General features: G+C 41.6%; 1 protein-coding gene across 2 annotated transcripts; it reads right to left on the bottom strand.

Annotated features, from left to right (window-relative positions):
- Positions 1-281: 281 nt before the first annotated feature.
- On the bottom strand, positions 282-17,341 carry hdac6 (histone deacetylase 6). Of its 2 annotated transcripts, none has more exons than XM_085394122.1 (29): positions 17,217-17,341; positions 15,370-15,462; positions 13,695-13,823; positions 13,052-13,137; positions 11,601-11,685; positions 11,450-11,490; positions 11,264-11,360; positions 11,045-11,142; positions 10,833-10,937; positions 8,372-8,440; positions 7,673-7,799; positions 7,070-7,135; positions 6,927-6,986; positions 6,694-6,783; positions 6,368-6,474; positions 6,180-6,247; positions 5,543-5,690; positions 5,333-5,461; positions 5,088-5,256; positions 4,590-4,795; positions 4,316-4,508; positions 3,890-4,039; positions 3,630-3,807; positions 3,056-3,192; positions 2,755-2,967; positions 2,533-2,679; positions 2,298-2,444; positions 2,088-2,216; positions 282-1,307 (listed from the first exon to the last, which is right to left on the bottom strand). In XM_085394122.1, exons 2-29 carry the CDS (start codon positions 15,439-15,441, stop codon positions 1,239-1,241), a joined length of 3,315 nt encoding a protein of 1,104 aa, XP_085250248.1. In that variant the 5' UTR covers positions 15,442-15,462; positions 17,217-17,341; the 3' UTR covers positions 282-1,238. The 2 variants fall into 2 exon arrangements, with proteins under 2 accessions (XP_085250248.1, XP_085250247.1); XM_085394121.1 differs by having other exon boundaries at positions 17,195-17,337.
- Positions 17,342-17,676: the final 335 nt, after the last annotated feature.

Raw genomic sequence — 17,676 nt, 5'->3', positions numbered from 1 at the left:
TCTTTATGATATTCAAGACCTTGAGGGAAAGGATTTCAAATTAAATTCTGGATTTAACTAAGAGCCAATGAGAAGCCAATATAGGAAAAAGATTCTCAGTGTTTCGCTGCAGATCTGGATTAACTGAAGGCTTTTCGGGGAGCGACCTGCTAACCTGATATTGACATAATACAGAGCAGAGTAGAAAATAAACCAAAACAGATTTAGAGCAGTCTGGGGTCTTTAATATGAGCAGGAGACACATGATGGAAAATATGAAGCGGTCAATAAAGTCGACAGAAAATGAGAAGTTTTCTTTATTTTGTACTGCGGAAACTCAGACACTGAATATTGATCGTGGATATTGATCCAGTCTGATTTGGTGCAAACAAACAGTTTAACAGAAATAACGAGTTTATGAACAGGCAGACAAACCGAGTGTTATTGCACAGCACACAGAGCTCCTCCGATCTCACCGACAACAAAAGCAATCAGCTGTTTTTTTAAAACTCTATTGATCTGTTTTCTCTTCGGCTGCTTTACGTCAGAGAAAGGATTTTTTTTTTATATATTATGGAACAAAACAAATCAATGAACTCAGTTACTGATCATTCTCACAGATTTATTGCTGCAACATTTCAGCAGGAAAGAAAAAAGGTTGATTTTAACTAAAATTCCTTTTTTCTCCTCTAAAAAATAAGTTTCTGTTTTCAGACTTTTTTCGTTTTTTAAACTCTGATGTTGATTGTTTCGGTCTGATGGACGGTCATCACGCCATCAGTCACATTTTGGCAACACTCTCTGGAAGGGGCGTGGCCTCTTGGTGACATCATCACCACTATGACTTGAGAATGAAGTCCTCCTGAGCCAAAATTCTTCCTGTTTTTCTGAAAATGGCTATCTTCTTCTTTTTGCTTCTTCAACTTCTTCCGCTCATGATTTTCAAAATAAAAGTGTTAACAGCATGCTGGTGCTTGATCACATTTTCGGGGAATAGAACTGACAACTTGCTGATGACGATGAAGATCATTGAGTGTCTGAAGTAAAAAATACAAATAAAAACATCTTTTGCTTTGCATGTGAGTTTTTGTGTTTTGGCAGTTGTGGGACACCGTACAAAGCTGGTGAACTTAACAGCGTTTCCCCAGGAAGCACCACTGCTGCTGGTATCCATAGCAATGCACTCAACCGTCCAATCACAGAGAAGGAAGACAGCGAGAAGAAAAGCGAGAAACAGCTGCATACATGAGGTTTTACGCTCAGCTCCAGGGGGGGATCTCCTCTCCAAACTTGCCGCAGTGAGCAGCGTTTTTAGCTTCAAACAGAATCTGAACAACAGAAGAAGAAACGTGATAATCACTGTCAGTGCATATAAACACTGGCTGTGAAAGCCAGGAAATTTTTGAAACAAATGGCTTTCCACACTTTAAAAGTTTTAATCCAGTCCACATATCTTTTCAGGTTCTTTTACATTTTGGCTTGTGTTTATAAAGTGACACCAAACAAAACAGCTGGCTACACTTTTACCTGCACAGTAACAAAGTAACTAAGCACAGAATGGAAACAAAGGGAAACTAATGCTGAAGGAACAGAGCAGAGAAATTTCTTTACTGAGCTTGCAACATCCTCAGTGACGTACCGTGAAGTTTCACTTTTATGTGCGTCTAGTTTCACGACACAAAGCTTGGCTGTGTGTCTCCAGTAAACCACAATCATTCTTAATTTAATTATTATTTCCTGGTCATGTTCAGGCCTGTGAACCAGCCTTGGTAACACTTATATGTGCAAATTCAAGATCTATTATTAGTTTTTACATCAGATATATTTGGTTTAATTAAAACCTGTTAAAACCAGGCTCAGGGTTGGATTTATGACACTGTGAATTATTGTTGTAACATGACATTAATATCACTGAGTAAACGTTACAAAGCATGATAACTTTGTTTACTGTTTGAGGGGTTTATGTGTCCCAACAGGTGTTCAGTTAAATTAACTGAGTATCCAATTCTTGATGTGATTTTAAGGTGTGAAGACTGAACTTGTCCCCTGGTTTATGCTTCATTTGTAATGGAGCTGCCGGCTGTGAAGCAGCCAGGTAGTAGCATTACCTGGTTGTGTACGTAGGCCTCACACAGGTAGCACCACGCAGAGAGATCGCAGAAACTGAGAACCAGGGGATGTTCAGACACGACTCCATGATTCACCATGTGTTCGTTCACATAGCGACCACAGAAAACCTGAAATAGGCAGATGGCAGAGTCAGGTCAGCAGGTGAAACACATCTTGGATGCATGTGATGCACAGGTATGACGTGTGACCTGGTAGCAAGTGAGACAGATCCAGTTCTCAGCCTCTGAGCCGCAGTCCTGACACGGCCGGAAGACGTCTATACCCGAGGAGGGGAGGGGCTTAACGGCATCCAGGTGAGGACACCAGGAGAGAGGGTCCACCACATACAGAGTTGACTGCAGAGGGAGACAGAGAGATGGACAGTCAGACACACTCGTCTGGATTTTTAACTTTATTAATGATCACAATTAAATGATGTCTGACTCCATCTGCGTCGGCGCCACACATCAGTTCCAGGGATGTCTGAGGCTTTGACCAACCACACGCTCCCTCGGGCTCTGGCTCCGCCCCGGCCCCGGCTTCAACCTTATCTACACCTGCGACCGACTCTGGTGTTGCCACGCCAACAGGCTATGAGAAATAAAAGTGAGGAAGTTGTCATGGTCACTTAGAGAGTGGGACATAAAAAAAATGTTGCTGACTCACCTGACACGACATACTGTCTGCTGATTCGCTGCACGCAGGTGTACTGTCATCTGACTCCTTCTTCACTTCTTCACAGGTTGGCTTCTCTGAGCTCAGGGGGACCTTTGGCCTAGCTCCTCCCACTGGAGAGGATGCAGGGTTCTGATTGGCTGAGGTCTGACCGATGTCCAAACTGGCCAATCCCTGAGTGAGCTGCTCCAGACTGCTCACCGTCTGATTGGACAAATGAAATGAGGAGCATTCTCAGTTAAAATTTGTCCTTCTTTATCAGGAGTCTCATCTCAGTTTATGGGTGTGTTACCGTAGAGTCGTCCGGTCGTGCAGGGGGCACCGGCGGTTTGTCGTTGCTGCCCTGCTCTGACTTCCTGCCTTTTCCTTTAGAACTACGTTTCCCACGATGCTTCAGGGTAGGCAGGGCTGCCCGGACAGACTCTGGAACTGAATGACAGAAAGAGACATTCAAATGAAATTAAATGGGTATAAACTGGTACATTAACAGAGTCCATGAACACAGAACCAGGTCCAGGTTCTGGTCTTGGATCTGGTCTCTACACACACTCCTGTCCAGTAAAAATAAAACTGATCTCTTTAATGACAGTTGCTTTAATTTATTCCATCTCAATCCAGCCAGGTTTTTTCTGCCTTTCTTCTTCTCATGGCTGTGAGAAAAGCAAATCAAAACAAAGCTGGCTTAAAGGGAGAAAGCCAGATTTCTGACAGAGGATAAACTGAGAGGCCCAGTAAACGATAAATAAAGATTATTTCTAACTGCAAATCATGCAGAGCTGCTTTAGTAGAGTCAACAATAGAACCCGGAGATGGAGATGAGCAGAACAAGTTCTGTTTAAATCTGATGAATGAGATTCTGGACTCACCGTCAATCCTCAGGGACCTCCAGTAGGGGACGTGGTATCGGATGACCTCGTTTATTGTTGCCACGGCACTGTGGTGAGGAGGAGGGAGAGGCGTCACCAAGGCAGGAGGGGGGTCTCCTAGCAACATGCTGGTGCACATCGCCATGGAGTCAGAGATGGTTGACAAATTGTAACCTCCCTGAGGAGAAAGAGACGCATCAGTTCACTCAAGTTTTCTTCACTTAATCCATGTTTACTTTCATTTCACCATCCCAGATCACCTCCAGTATGACCAGGACCCGCCCCCCAGCCAGTGACATCAGCATGTGTGTGAGGTGGGCGTATCCTTCTGGAGTCACATTGTAGCCACCCAGGGGATCCCCCCGGGCTGCGTCGAACCCGGCCGACACCAGAACCAGACTGGGGTTAAACTACAGAGAGAAGACAAATTTGTGGAAGACTTAAAGGCTAATCAACCAATCAAAGCACAGTTTCAAGTCTAAACACCCAACCAGAGGACTCAGTCACATCTAACCAACCAATCAGAGGACTCGTTAAGGGCAAACTTATCAGCAGAGAATCCATATCAAACCAGAAAATGTTGACATGTTTGCTTGAAAAGTGATTGATTATCAATCAGATTATGATCACTCTTCTCCTGATTAACTGATCAATTTCTGCTGCTCAGTGTGTGCCATAAATGTTACCTCAGTGGCGATAGGCATGACGACACGGTGAAAAGCTGCAAGATAGTCCGAGTCACCCATCCTTCCTCCGCTCCATGCCACATTGACATTAAAACCCGCCCCCTTGGCCACGCCCACCTTGTCGGGGGCAGCGTCCTCTGAAGATGGAAAGAATGCACCGTTGTCGTAGCGGTGGAGGGAGATGTAGAGGACACTGCAAACACAAAGTCCAGTTTAGCTCGTTTTCGTCACTGCAGGTAAAAACTGTTATTAAGCTCCTCCTCATCCTCCTCACCTGTCATCGTCCTCGAACATGTGCTGCGTGCCGTTGCCGTGGTGAACATCCCAGTCTAAGATGAGGATTCGCATCAAGGGATCATGAGAGGCTTTCTTGGCATAGCGAGCAGCGAGAGCTGCCGTGTTGAATAAACAGAAGCCACAGGGATAGTCTCTCTCAGCGTGATGACCAGGAGGACGGACAATGGCCACGGCGTTAGTCACCTGCAGAGGAAACGGACCAATCAGCTGACCTTAGCCTGTCAGTAGTATATTATATGTATTATACACACATCACATTTAGTTAGTGTTGTGAACAGAGGACATTTTTAAGGATGGACTGTCAGAAGCTAAACGTTCAAAAATAGCGCACCAAAGAGCTGGAAGACTTTATACTGGTCAGTTATTCCCATTTAAGAGATTGTAACTCGTGTTTTTGTTGCTACGTTTGCAGATGTCAGTTATTAGTAAGATGCTAAGAAGCTTTTATGACAGAGCAGAGCCACTCACGTCGTACCTGCCCACACAGGATCTGGTCCAAGGCGTTGAGGCAGCTTCCAGCCGCCAGCTGTGCACACTGGAAGCTCTGCTGGTTGAGGTAAATGGAGACGAACTCGTCGCCCAGTTTGTGCAGCTCTCTGGGCTTCATCATCGCCGTGGCTTTCATCTGCTCGATGTGCTGCATGCTGGACACACACATTCGTGCTGAGGACCAGGAGATGAGGTAAAGCTGCTCACACACAGCACTCTGCAGCTTCATACCTGTGACACAAGGACAGCTCCTCCTCTGTCGCCAAGCGAACTGGTATCCGCTGGCAGCGATCAACCAATCCCAGTTGCTGATGTTTGGAGAAGATCTTAAAGATTCGCTGAGGCTGCTCCGGGTGATGTCTGCAGTGGAGTTACATCAGTGGGATTATTACAGAATCGCAGCTTCCTGTATTCATGTCGAACAGAGTCGAGGTAGCTCACCTGTCCCACAGGTTCGAATGCTCCATCATCCTCTCATCATAAACCAGACCTGTTGTCGTGGCAACAGAGGGGGCAAGGTTGGGCTTCATTGTATTTTTCTGATTGCTCGATGTGCTGATGGCACGTCCCTCAGCCGACGGGCTGCCTTCTGCACGGAAAGGAGGAAGAGGGAAGTTTGATGAAGAGAAGTGAAAAGGGGATTCTAGTTCCTGCAGGTTCCCTCTGCACATCCGTCTGGACGGTTTAAACCTGCGTTAGTTCGAGCTTAAGAATTACACTCATCATCGTCTTTATAGGTCAAAGCTGTGTTTGATATGGTGGCTATAAACTATTTTTATTGTTGTCTTAGATGCAAAGAAGAAAATATATCCACCTAATAATATTATGAATCGCCACAGATGATGACTGGTTCCATTCTGCTAATTTGGCCTTTAAAATCGATGGAGGTTAATCTGACTGCGGTTTTAGAATTTCAGATCAGTTGAATTTTATTTATATAGTGCCAAATCAACAACAACAGCCGCCTCAAGGCGCTTCATGCTGATGTTACTTTTAAGAGCTTGTGTCTGTTGATGTGGAGCTACCTGTCCTAACATTATGATTACAGAGTGTGTGTGTTGGTGTGGTTGAGGGTTACCCAGCACTTGCAGAGAGGCCCAGTGTGGATACAGAGCTGAGATGGTCTGAGAGATGGACTGCAGAGCACTGAAAGACACGCAGGGTCTGAATGAAACAGGCTGAGAGTCCTCCGCGTGCAGAATAAAAGGAAAAACACAACAGGTGACACAGCCTTTGTAATCTGCTGGATGTCAGGTGAGGTGTTACCTGTCAGACGGAGCAGTGGGTGTAGTTAGAGGAGGACATGGTCCACCCAGCAGAGCTCGAATGCAGGCTGCAGCACTCTCAGCTGATGACTCATAATTATAACCTCCCTACAGACAAACAAAAAAAGAACAAAAACAAAATGAACAAACAGGTAGAAGCCAAACTCGTTTAAACTCTGATATCCTGGAACATAATTTCATTGCATCTCTACTTAGGGAAAGAGGGTACGTGAGACACACACACACACACACGTATATTTAACATGAGAGTAAAGTGATCTCAGGGTCAGGATGAATCAGATGTCAGCGTGTAGGAGGACGTTTTACCTCGAGAGCGAGAACAAGTCGACCTTCTGCCAAACTCATCAACATGTGAGTCAGAACCTGGAAACACTGAGGACTCACACACATCTCACCCTGAACACACACACACACACACACACACACACACACACACACACACACACACACACACACACACACACACACACACACACAGAGTGAAACAACTGACGCATTTGATTAAAAAAAAACTGATCTCGGGTCTGTGGGTGTTTTACCTTCAGATCTCCAACTGCGGCATCGAATCCAGCAGAGACCAGAACCAGCTGAGGCTGAAACTGAAAACACACACGCTGATCGATACATGACGTCATCAATATCAAATTTTCTAAATGTGTGTATGAGTGTGTGTGTGTGTTACCTCGTAGGCGACGGGCAGCAGCACTTGTTGAAAAGCCGCGATGTAATCAGCGTCGGTCATCCCCGTCTGACAAACGCATCACAACACAGGTAAGACTTGTTCAATAACACTGAAACCTGACTAGGTCACGAAATGCACATCAGTACAGACGGTACTGTAAAATGAAACAATCAGGATGGTTTGGAGACCATGACACAGGCAGAGCTGGAGGTGTTGAGATTTTCACCGGGAGCAACCAGAATGGACAGGATCAGAAATGAGCACATCACAGGACAGCTCAGATAACATTAGGTGGTTTGGACATGTGCAGAGAAGTAACAGTGGATGTATTGGACAAATGATGTTGATGCAGCTTTCAGGCAGGTCACTGAGAGGATTCATGGATGTAGTGAAGGAGGCCATGCAGAGTTCTTCAGGGAGTAAAAGCTGTGCAGGCCCAGAGGCAGCAGAGCAGCTTTAAACCATCCACCCCACCTTGCTTCACAGCTAAGGTGAGTTTTGGTGTATTTTTGCATGTTTTTCAGGGTTTGAACTGCTTGTTCTGCTTTACTGTTGCCTGCTCTGGGTAAGAGGCTGTCAGCTGGAGGATTTGGAAGAACTCACCTGGTTCCAGGGCAGGTTGATGTTTCTTCCTTCAGCTGGTCCGCTGCCAACAAAATGGCTGTCGGATTCTGGCAGGTGAGGCCAGAAAGAGCCCTGCTCATACCTGTGGACGCTGAAGTACAGAACACTACAACACACACACACACACACACACACACACACACACACACAGATAAAGTTTAGACAGGAACCAGCTACAGCTTTACCCAAACCTAATCAAAGGCATTAGACATGATGGATGAAGCTCTGAGCAGAAGCAGCTGAGCAGGTTCAACATCTAAATCAGATTCTCCTGGAAGCTCAAATATTGGAGAGATTACGCACAGCTGAGCAAAAACGTGACGCCACCTGCTGATACGCTGCACTCCTTTGAGTCCATGAGCGTGCACTATTTTTATAAAGCTATGCAAACTAATGAAAAATCCTTTTCATCATAGACTTTCACGTATACAGGCCTGATTTCAACTACCACCTTTTATCAACGAATAGATTTAACTCTCTCCAAATTGCCCCTCGAGTTATTAGGCAACCAACAGTAAAGGAGAAGCGCAACATTACAGGCTTGAAAGATGAAGGGTAAAAATGAACCTTCAGATGGAAAAGCTGCTTTTGTTCAAATCGCTGCCTGCTCTGTCTGCCTGTCAGCAGATTCACATGTTAATAAGATCTGATCCTGGATCAGAGGAGAAGGAGCAGTACCTGGGATCCTCCTGGAACCGGTACTGGATGCCCTGCCCGTGATGTACATCCCAGTCCACTATCAGCACCCTGACACACACACACACACACACACAGAAACAAAATGTGAACACTGGGATTTTCAGAGTAAAGCTTGAAGCTACGTTTATTTCATTCTCATTAAACCCCCTCCTGGGGTAATTGAGAAATTATACAAACAAACCAACAAAGCACAGTGCTTTTTAATACACATAATCATTATAATGAAAAGTAAAAATACATAAATAAAATATCCATCAACAAATCACACATCCAAATACAGATACAATTTCTTTACCAAGTTTTGCAAGTTTACGCAGTTTAACAATATCCTTAGTAATAAATAACTTTGCCATCTTATAGACATTTGGGCTCAACCTAAAATACACAAGCAGATGTTTTTGTCTTTGCAACTAAAAACAACGACATTCAAATAAATAATTATACTCATCTCTGAGTTTTCCCAAGCTACAAAGTTCACATAAAAGTTTAATATATTTGACTCCATCAGATCTGCCCGTTACTACGACTAACACCACATCTAAACCTTGCTAAATAAAACAGAATAATCTAAATGACAAAAATTATTTTCCAGTTGGAATTCTCACTTAAATATTCTGTAATTAATATAAAGACTATTGTTAAACATTTCTCAATTCCAATTTTGTCTCAGAATATGAGATATCCTCATCTCAGTTACTGCTTTTATAACCTGTCATTCAATATTTTATGTTCCCATAAATTAGAAAATCCTTTATGATCAAATATTTGCTTTAACTTCAATATCCACGGCGACTTTAAAAAGGCCTTTATCATATAGATTTTTCAAAAAGCTAAACACGAGAAATGATCATTTATTCCTATTTCCGCTCAATAATCTACACCAGCAGCCAACCATCCTACATTCAATCTTTATTCAATTTAAATCCACCCAAATCTCCATATAAAACACAATTTGCTGCATTTTTATTCAACTTAAAAAGCTGCTTTAAAAATTTAACATGTAAAGCCCCACACCTCCAACCCATAGAGCAATACAGGTGAGACCAACTGTTCAAACTGTAACTGAGTTTCAACAGATAATCTTAGATCTCTAGCTTTAGTTAAAAACTACAGAGAGCTTTCCAAGCCTGCCGCTTTGGTTTTTTAATGGCCATTGTCAAGTGTTTTTATGCACACTCAATCATCCAGGTAAGTAAATCCTTCACTTGGATGAGTGATAAAACGTTTCTCCCACTGAAAACGCTACGTCCAGATGAACAGAATCAACTTTTTGGACTTTTTTAAAGTGTTAGACCAAGATAAACATAATCGTTCACTCTTCATAATACAGAATTCCCAAATTAGAAGTCACCTTTTGGGAAAATTCCTATTTTAGCTCTGTTTCCGATTCTGACAATATTCCAGTGTCATCTGCATACAGAAGGACAAAAAGTCTTAAACAGACCTCAACAGAAATGATAGTCCATTATAATATCTTTGTATACTCAAAATAAATTTAAAAGACTGCAAAAAGCAACTGTTCACTCTGTCAAACTCCTATATTACAATCAAACAATTTAGAATACAGATTTTGAGCCATCACATGTGACTCAGCATTTTGGTATAAATTATTCACAACTGTAAAAATGTCTTCTATATATAACTGCAGCAATTAAGTTTTGTTATAATAGGCTTCTTTCAACCAAATCAAAAGCTTTTTTGTAATCAATAAAACTCAATATGGTCACTTCTAATAATGCAGACATAAATTAATTACATTATGTAAAACAAATATATGATCAATTATTGTGTAACTCGCCCTACAGTCAGCTTGTTCAGAAAGCCCACTGCAGTTAAATAAGACGTCAACGCTCATTAATTATTGACGTAAACAATTTTCCAGTACAATTAAATACAATTGTCTGTACCGGTGTTAACACATTTACCCATATACAAAGGATGTATTCCAGCTTCTTCAAACAGGCCAAAGACCTACTTTATGGTGCTGAAAACTGGGTAATAATGGACCAAAGGCAACAATATGTAATCACATCCTGAAATAAATTAATCTGCGTGACAATAAGGGCCCAACGTCATCAGTGAAACAACTTTAATCACTGATTTACGACATGAATTTTATTATTTAGCTTGTTTTCCTACAAGTCTTAAACATAATGTAAGAAAATTTAACATCTGCATCAAACCCATAGGAACAACAAGACCTTTTAAGTCCTTATTTTGTTTGATTTCAGGCTTTCAATGACCCACGGGGAGTTCGGAAAGAGGAGCTCCACCATCTGATGATGGTTTAGCTTTTTATAATTGATCTGCACTTTTAAAGAAAGTCTTTGCTACACCAAAACTCCAAAAGACCTGAGATGTTAAGACACAAAGCTACATACTAGCTCCCCAGATTGTCACACGTATACACAATGAAGAAAGACGAGTGTGTGTTACACACCTGCTGATGGCGTGCCTGGTCTGAGCGTATCGAGCTGCGATCGCCACGTTGTTGAAGATAGAGTAACCGTTGCACTCGTTGGCCTGAGCGTGATGACCTGGAGGTCTGAAAGAAGCGAGAGGCACGATATCGATCTGTTATTTCAGCGCTGTGTTCAGGTGTTCAAAGGAAAACACGGCGCTGCCCCGGGCAGGACGATCTGCTTCTCTTACCTGATGATGGCGAATCCGTTCTTGAGTTCAGAGGTCATGACCCGATCGACCAGCTGAAGCACTGCACCCACAGCTGTCACAGACACCTGGAAGGACTCCTGAAACACAAAAGATATTTAGTGCAAAATACAACTAACAACATCATGCTGTCCAGTTATCGATCATAAAGAACAAAATGAGCTTATTAAGAATTAACAAGATGTGTGTGCGTGTTCTTACTGGATGGAGATAAATGGAATCATATTTGTTGGACAGAGTTTGGAGTTCAGCCAGTGTCATCGTCTGAGTCGACTTTATCAGGTCCACATAGTGTTTCCTGCAGCAGCACAAACACACGGCAGGTTTTATGCGCGAACACATTAAAACATAAACAGAAGACGCTTTAACAGCGATCAGCAGACTCACATGTGAGCCAGCAGCAGCTCTTCCTCTGTAGCTTCTCTGGGCTAAAACACAAAAACACACGTCAGGATCGGTTATCTATAAAACTCGATGAGGATGTAAGAATAAGACTTTTATTAATATTCATCTCTGAGGAGCTCTTATTTAGCCTAACCTCAACTCTGATACAGAGAGGCAGCAGATCTTGTCTCTCCAGCTCCTTCATGATGGCTGTCACTCTGTCCGGACTCTCTGGATGGCTGAAAACAAAGTATTTCAAAGATAGATCAACAAAGACTTTATTAATCCCACACTGGGGAAATTCACTTGTTACAGTAGCACAAAAAGAAAATTTAATTATATTAATAATTATATATATATTATATCGGATATATTAAAAAACTACAGAAATAGAAGAATAAATAAGAAAACTTTTAGAATCACCTGCACTGATAGCTAAGCTAAGCTAGTTATTTCTCAGGATATAGTTATATTGTTACTTGTTACAGTTATTTGATATTATATTTTGCACTATCCTACTGTATATTACTGTATACTTGTATTCTGCTGTACATATTGTATATCTTATTCCTCTGCTCCTCTGTCTCTCTTGCTGCATTGAGCATGTGTATGACAAAAGAAATAAAGTTCTTCTTATCTTATCTTATCTTAAAAATGATGTACACAAAAGCCAAAACTCTTAAATAATTCAAAATGGATTAAATACTACACAAGAGTAATTTGTACTATCTACAAATGGTACTATATATAGAATATACATGCAAAGCTACTCTGGAAGAGTCCAAGAATAACATCATATAGCTAGAAATGAGCAGACAGACTCCCCTGTAGCATTAGCTCCATATGAACTAAAACAGAGGAGCTGTAACAGCTGATCTCCTTCTTCTATGATGCAAATTTGATTAAAAAATGCAAATAAGCAGAACAGGAGCCCGCTTTGCATGAATTAAAAGTTAACAACAGTCTTTAGAAGAGAAGTACGAGGTGAAAAAAATGAAACTAACAAACAGGCTCATATTTAATTTAAATGATAAATTTTGCCCTGAAGGAAATCGCTGAGCTGCTGAATGATGGAGACCGTCTGTGAATCTGAAAAAACATCCAGCTCTTAAATATTCATCATGGATTAGTCTCTGCATTATTCACTCCATTAATCAACTCGCTGTTTAGAAAACATGAGTTCCTGAGGATGCCAAACAGAGACACAAGTCAGTGAAACTTGGACACAGGGCAAAGAAAAGGAAGCTCAGGTAATCAGTTATGAGCAAAGATGCTGATTAACTTTCTCATGAGGTCAGACTACAGCAGAAATCACAATTATTACTTATTAAACTTAATTCACTTATTGACAGCTTCAGTTTCAACAGTGTATCTGTAAACATAAACTAATGTTTCACTGAAAACAAAACAACACAAAACAACACAAATTGAACTGAACGTGCTGAAGCCTGGTGTGGACTGAATTTTGAAAGGAACCGAAACAAAATATAAAACAATAATCATTTAAACTCAATTATTGTCTTTTACTGATCAATGTTAGTCAAAAATGTAACTGTAATTAACATCTGATTTAACTGCACAGCTCCTGTCTGAGGTGCTGCTTACCTCGGGTCCCACTCGTTCTTATGGTGGGTGAAGATCTCCGAGTAAACGAGACCCGTTCCACTGGCTGCTGATCTGCTGGACAGATCCTACACACACACACACACACGCACGCACGCACGCACACACACACACACACACCCAGGAAAAATAATCAAATAAAACTTCATTTTTGATAAAATATGATAATGTGCTGTGTTTCAGGATGCAAAAGTGCCAGTATCAGGTATACCTCTAGCTTATGACTTGCAGAGACAGTCCTATTCACCCCCACCTATTACCACATGACAGTCTCACAGCAGGTCACACCAAACAGTTTGCCGCTCACAGTTTCTGATGGAACCGGAGCAGACCCAGGACATGAGATGAAGTCTCTCAGCTGGGCTGGGAACACTGTTGTGTCTCCTCATAAGAGCTTCTGGAGGCTTATATTATTTCATTACTTATCTCTACTTTATTATGGATGTCCATCTTTAGAGTTTGGCTTAAAACCTTGAAACACCTTCACAGGTGTAGCTGACACTGGTGGAAAGGTCAGAGATGGTCTGAGGTCCAGCACAGACATCTCACCTCTGTTCCAAACACTCTGCAGGACCTGAGCTGCATGCTAATCTTTTCAAATATTAAACAGAGTGCAAAGTCTCACCAGTGTCTTCAATTTGCCACTCAGCTCCTCTTCTCGCTCCTCTCTGGTCCTCTCCATCCTTCCTCTCCTCTTCAGCTCCTGCAGGCTGTTTCCTCCTTTGTTCTCCTGTGTTCCCTCACTGCTGCCGACCTGCAAACATAAACAGGAGCAGCTGAAGCCCACCTCTCTGCTGCGACTGAAGCAAATTGATACGCTGTAGGGTTAAAGCACAAGTGCTCCAACGTGACGCAAAGAACCAGAAGAAGAAGAGTTCAAATAACTAAAAGAGGAAAAGCTGAAGAAGAAGAAAAGGGTGGGCTGTTTCTGCCTGGTGTTACGAAAGCAGACTGATGACAAATCCAAACACTCAGGTGTTTACATGAAACTGAGCGCAGAATCGAAGTAGAGGCACGACAATCTGAGATAACAGTTCACCTCAGGTAAATGAATGATTGCCTCGCCCACTTTTACTTGTCAATAATTCATACTCAGCTAAAGCCAACCTGTAAACTTTAACGCATGCAGCATAAATAGTAACACTGACAAAAAGCGAGTTAAATCTGGAGCACGTCACCTCGAGCGTATCACTTTAATCCTAAAGAGGACCTATACTACTCATTTATGCTCCGTATGGAGGAAGGAGGGTTGCATGTCTAATCTACTGACTGAAGTAACTGTGACACTATTATACTTTCTCTTCATTTTAGCATTATTGAAACAAATAAAATGTGTTTTATGAGGACTGACAGATGAGGATTGTCTCAATAAATGCAATTTTGTTCATACACTTTTTAAAAAATCCTTTCTGCATTAAAAAGACTGAAAATCAGTCACTGACCTGAGAACATTTTATAATATCTGTCACAGACAAAGAAAACAGTATAGGTGTTAAACATAAATAGATCCAAACTCAGTCATTTAAGTCACTAAAATAACCCAGTCGAGTTAAAGCTTCAACTAACAAACCTAAACACTTTTAATATGACCCCCGATCTACATACTGAAGGCCATATTGATTAAACTATAAAGTTAATCAAGATATATTGAGTTTGTTTACTTTGTTGTAGATTTCTTTTTTTTATATACATTTTTTGGCCTTTTTCTGGCTTTATTGGGCAGATACAGTGAAGACTGCGAGGAAAGCAGAGGGAAAGAGAGAGGGGGAGACGTGCTGCAAAGGGCGGGTTGGATTCGAACCCGGGCCGGCCACTCTCAGACATGCGGCATACGGTATGTTTTTTGAATTGATCACTTTTTGCTAACTAGGAATCCGCAAAGAGTGACTGCAGAGTAAATGACTGATCTAATATTAAAAATCAATACTGGCAGCAACCAGTGCTACCCCTCAGCCTCCTAGTAGATGCACCTATGGCATCAATTTCAAAATCCTATGTCGCCTTGTTTTCAAGTTATCGTGTTCACAGGATTTTCAGTAAACTGGACCTCTGACCTTGACCATGTGGTCAAGGTCACTGAGATTCAAACTTGTCTGACATTTTTAGTAGATACAACCATGGCATCAATTTGAAGCTCCTTCGTTCTCGAGTTATCGCATTCACAAACTTGAGTATCCACATTGTGCGTCCACCTGGCAGGGTGACGACAACACCCCGTCAGATTTTATGGCTGAGCGGCAAAGAGGTTTAAAAGGAGGTGAAGGTTAAAACCAGGTGTATCCCTGTGTCGGGTGACTGACCTGAGGGGACAGACGAGGAGATCTTCTAACTGGCTTCGGTCCATGCCCTGGAGGATCTGACCCCGACTGCATCACTGATCCACTCAGATCCACCTGAACCAAAAATAACAAAGACACATGAAGAAGAACCTTCACACCTGCGAGCCAGAACAAGCCTCGTTACAGAGGAGTCACGACTGTGTAATGTGTCAATGAGAATCCAAACTAATTAAACCCTTTAATTAACCTCAAATAGCACAGAGACAAGTACGCTGAAACTGAGAAGATTTTTTGTTTACTTAAATCTCTCTGCTCACTTGGAATTTGAGACTGAAGAGTTTCATCACCTTTTTTTTCTTTAACTACACTCTGTAAACATCTTAGAACTCAGGAGGTCAGTTGCAGAAGTTTAAAAAAAAAAAAAATGTTTCCCAGATCCGGTCCCTGATGTAATCCCACTCCCACCTTGAACCCATCACTGTCACGCCACCCTCACATGCTTCCCCACTACTCCTGACTTCCTCATGCAGTTGCACAGTTCCTCTCTGGGTACCATATAATAAGCTTTCTCTAGATCCATGAAGACACAGTGAGGCTCCTTCTGGTTTTCTCTATACATCTCTATCAACACTCTCAAAGCAAACATCAAATCTGCTGAGCTCTTTCTCAGAATGATCCATACTGCTGCTCCTTATCCTAACTTCAACAGCTCTTTCCCATATCTTTATTCTCACACTCGTCCACTTTGTCTCTCTGTAGTTACTCAGCTCTGCACATCACCCTTGCTCTAGAAAATCTGTACCAGTACACTTCTTCTCCAGGTGTGATTGTGTTATAAGGAAGACGTTCTTTTAGCTTTTTTTCTTCCTACTTTCGCCAAGTCCTGGTCAATGCCATTCATTGGGTTTCTCTCTGTTATTATTGTTCACTTTAAAAAAAAAAAAGAGTGCCTGAAAATGACTACCACCGTAATTTATGGATGTGTATATAGTTGAACTGAACTACGTTTATTGTTTTTCATATTTCTTCAGCATTATTTTATTTATAATTTAATTAATTTATATATTTTTAGAGATTTTCACATCTGTTACGTCTTCAGATTGATGCATAAATGCTTTTTCTAAGATCATGATCGTGGCCAACACCAGGACCGGTGTTGTGCCAAAAAGTGATTGTCTGCCAAAAACTGATTTCCGGTATTTGCCAAAAACTGATTGCTCGTATTTAAACTGCTATAAGTAACTTGTTGGGCTATAATATGTGAAACATATGTCAAATGCATCCCTCATGGATGACATAAAGTCATCTTGAGCCACAAACAACATTCGTGTAACAAGGTAGAAGCCGCAATCAGTTTTTGGCAGTGACTTTTATATAACCTTTATTTATCCAGTTAAAAAAAATCTCATTAACATTAAAAATGTCTTTTGTAAGAGTAAGTTGGCCAAGAGGACAGCAGAAATGGCAGCAAATATTACAATATTTCCGTAAAAATATTTTAAGTGGGGATAAAGGACCGGATTGGTTATAATGTAAGTACAATAGCAGAGAGTTGTAAAGATACTTGAAAAACAGATATTGTTTTAATTCTCTATATAACCCCTTTGTAAACCCTGTTCACCGAAGTCTATTTACGAACATACGTAAAGATATTACACATAAAAAATACACAGAAACATTGGAAATCAGTTTTTGGCAGACAATCACTTTTTGGCACAACACCGGTACACCGGGACCGGGGTCATCCTCTCTCGGTGTAAATAGTGAAGCAGCAGAAGCTGTTAGCCTCCTGCTAGCTTGTTCTTAGTATGAAACACCCAGACTGAGCGGATAAACTTGGACTCACAGTCAGCCGAAAACATCCACACCTTGAAACCGGGTCAAAATCCGTCTGAAGACCCGCTGCAGCCTCCGGAACCGGGACGACCAGGAAGTGTACTGTTTGTTTCCGAGCCGCTGAGCGCCAACCGTACACCGCTACCGTCTGAGGCGTATGACGTCACCTAGCAGAGCAGCCAAGGGTGTGGCGCGCGCCGGGACTTTTTTTAAATGATTTAAAACTAAAAACCGTTAGAGATCGATGTCACGAGCTTTTGTCTTAATCTCTATAGATTCATATGTGCTTAAAACAAATAGCGTCTTCAAAATGTAGGTTATGTTTTACAAACACTTTTCCTTTTTGCTGTTTCATTTTAATAATAATCCTATTATGTCTTACCTAATATAATACTGTGGCCCTTTATTCACACTAAAAATTACAATAATGTATAGGTTTTTTCTTCTTCTGCCTAATAAAATAAAATAAAACTGAATTTAATTACAAAAAAT

The sequence above is a fragment of the Rhamphochromis longiceps genome, linkage group LG20, assembly GCF_057381845.1.
Source record: "Rhamphochromis longiceps isolate RC_006_pf linkage group LG20, R_longiceps_female_GT1.1, whole genome shotgun sequence".
In the NCBI taxonomy this organism is placed as follows: domain Eukaryota; kingdom Metazoa; phylum Chordata; class Actinopteri; order Cichliformes; family Cichlidae; genus Rhamphochromis; species Rhamphochromis longiceps.
This window is presented reverse-complemented; position numbering and strand designations above follow the sequence as displayed.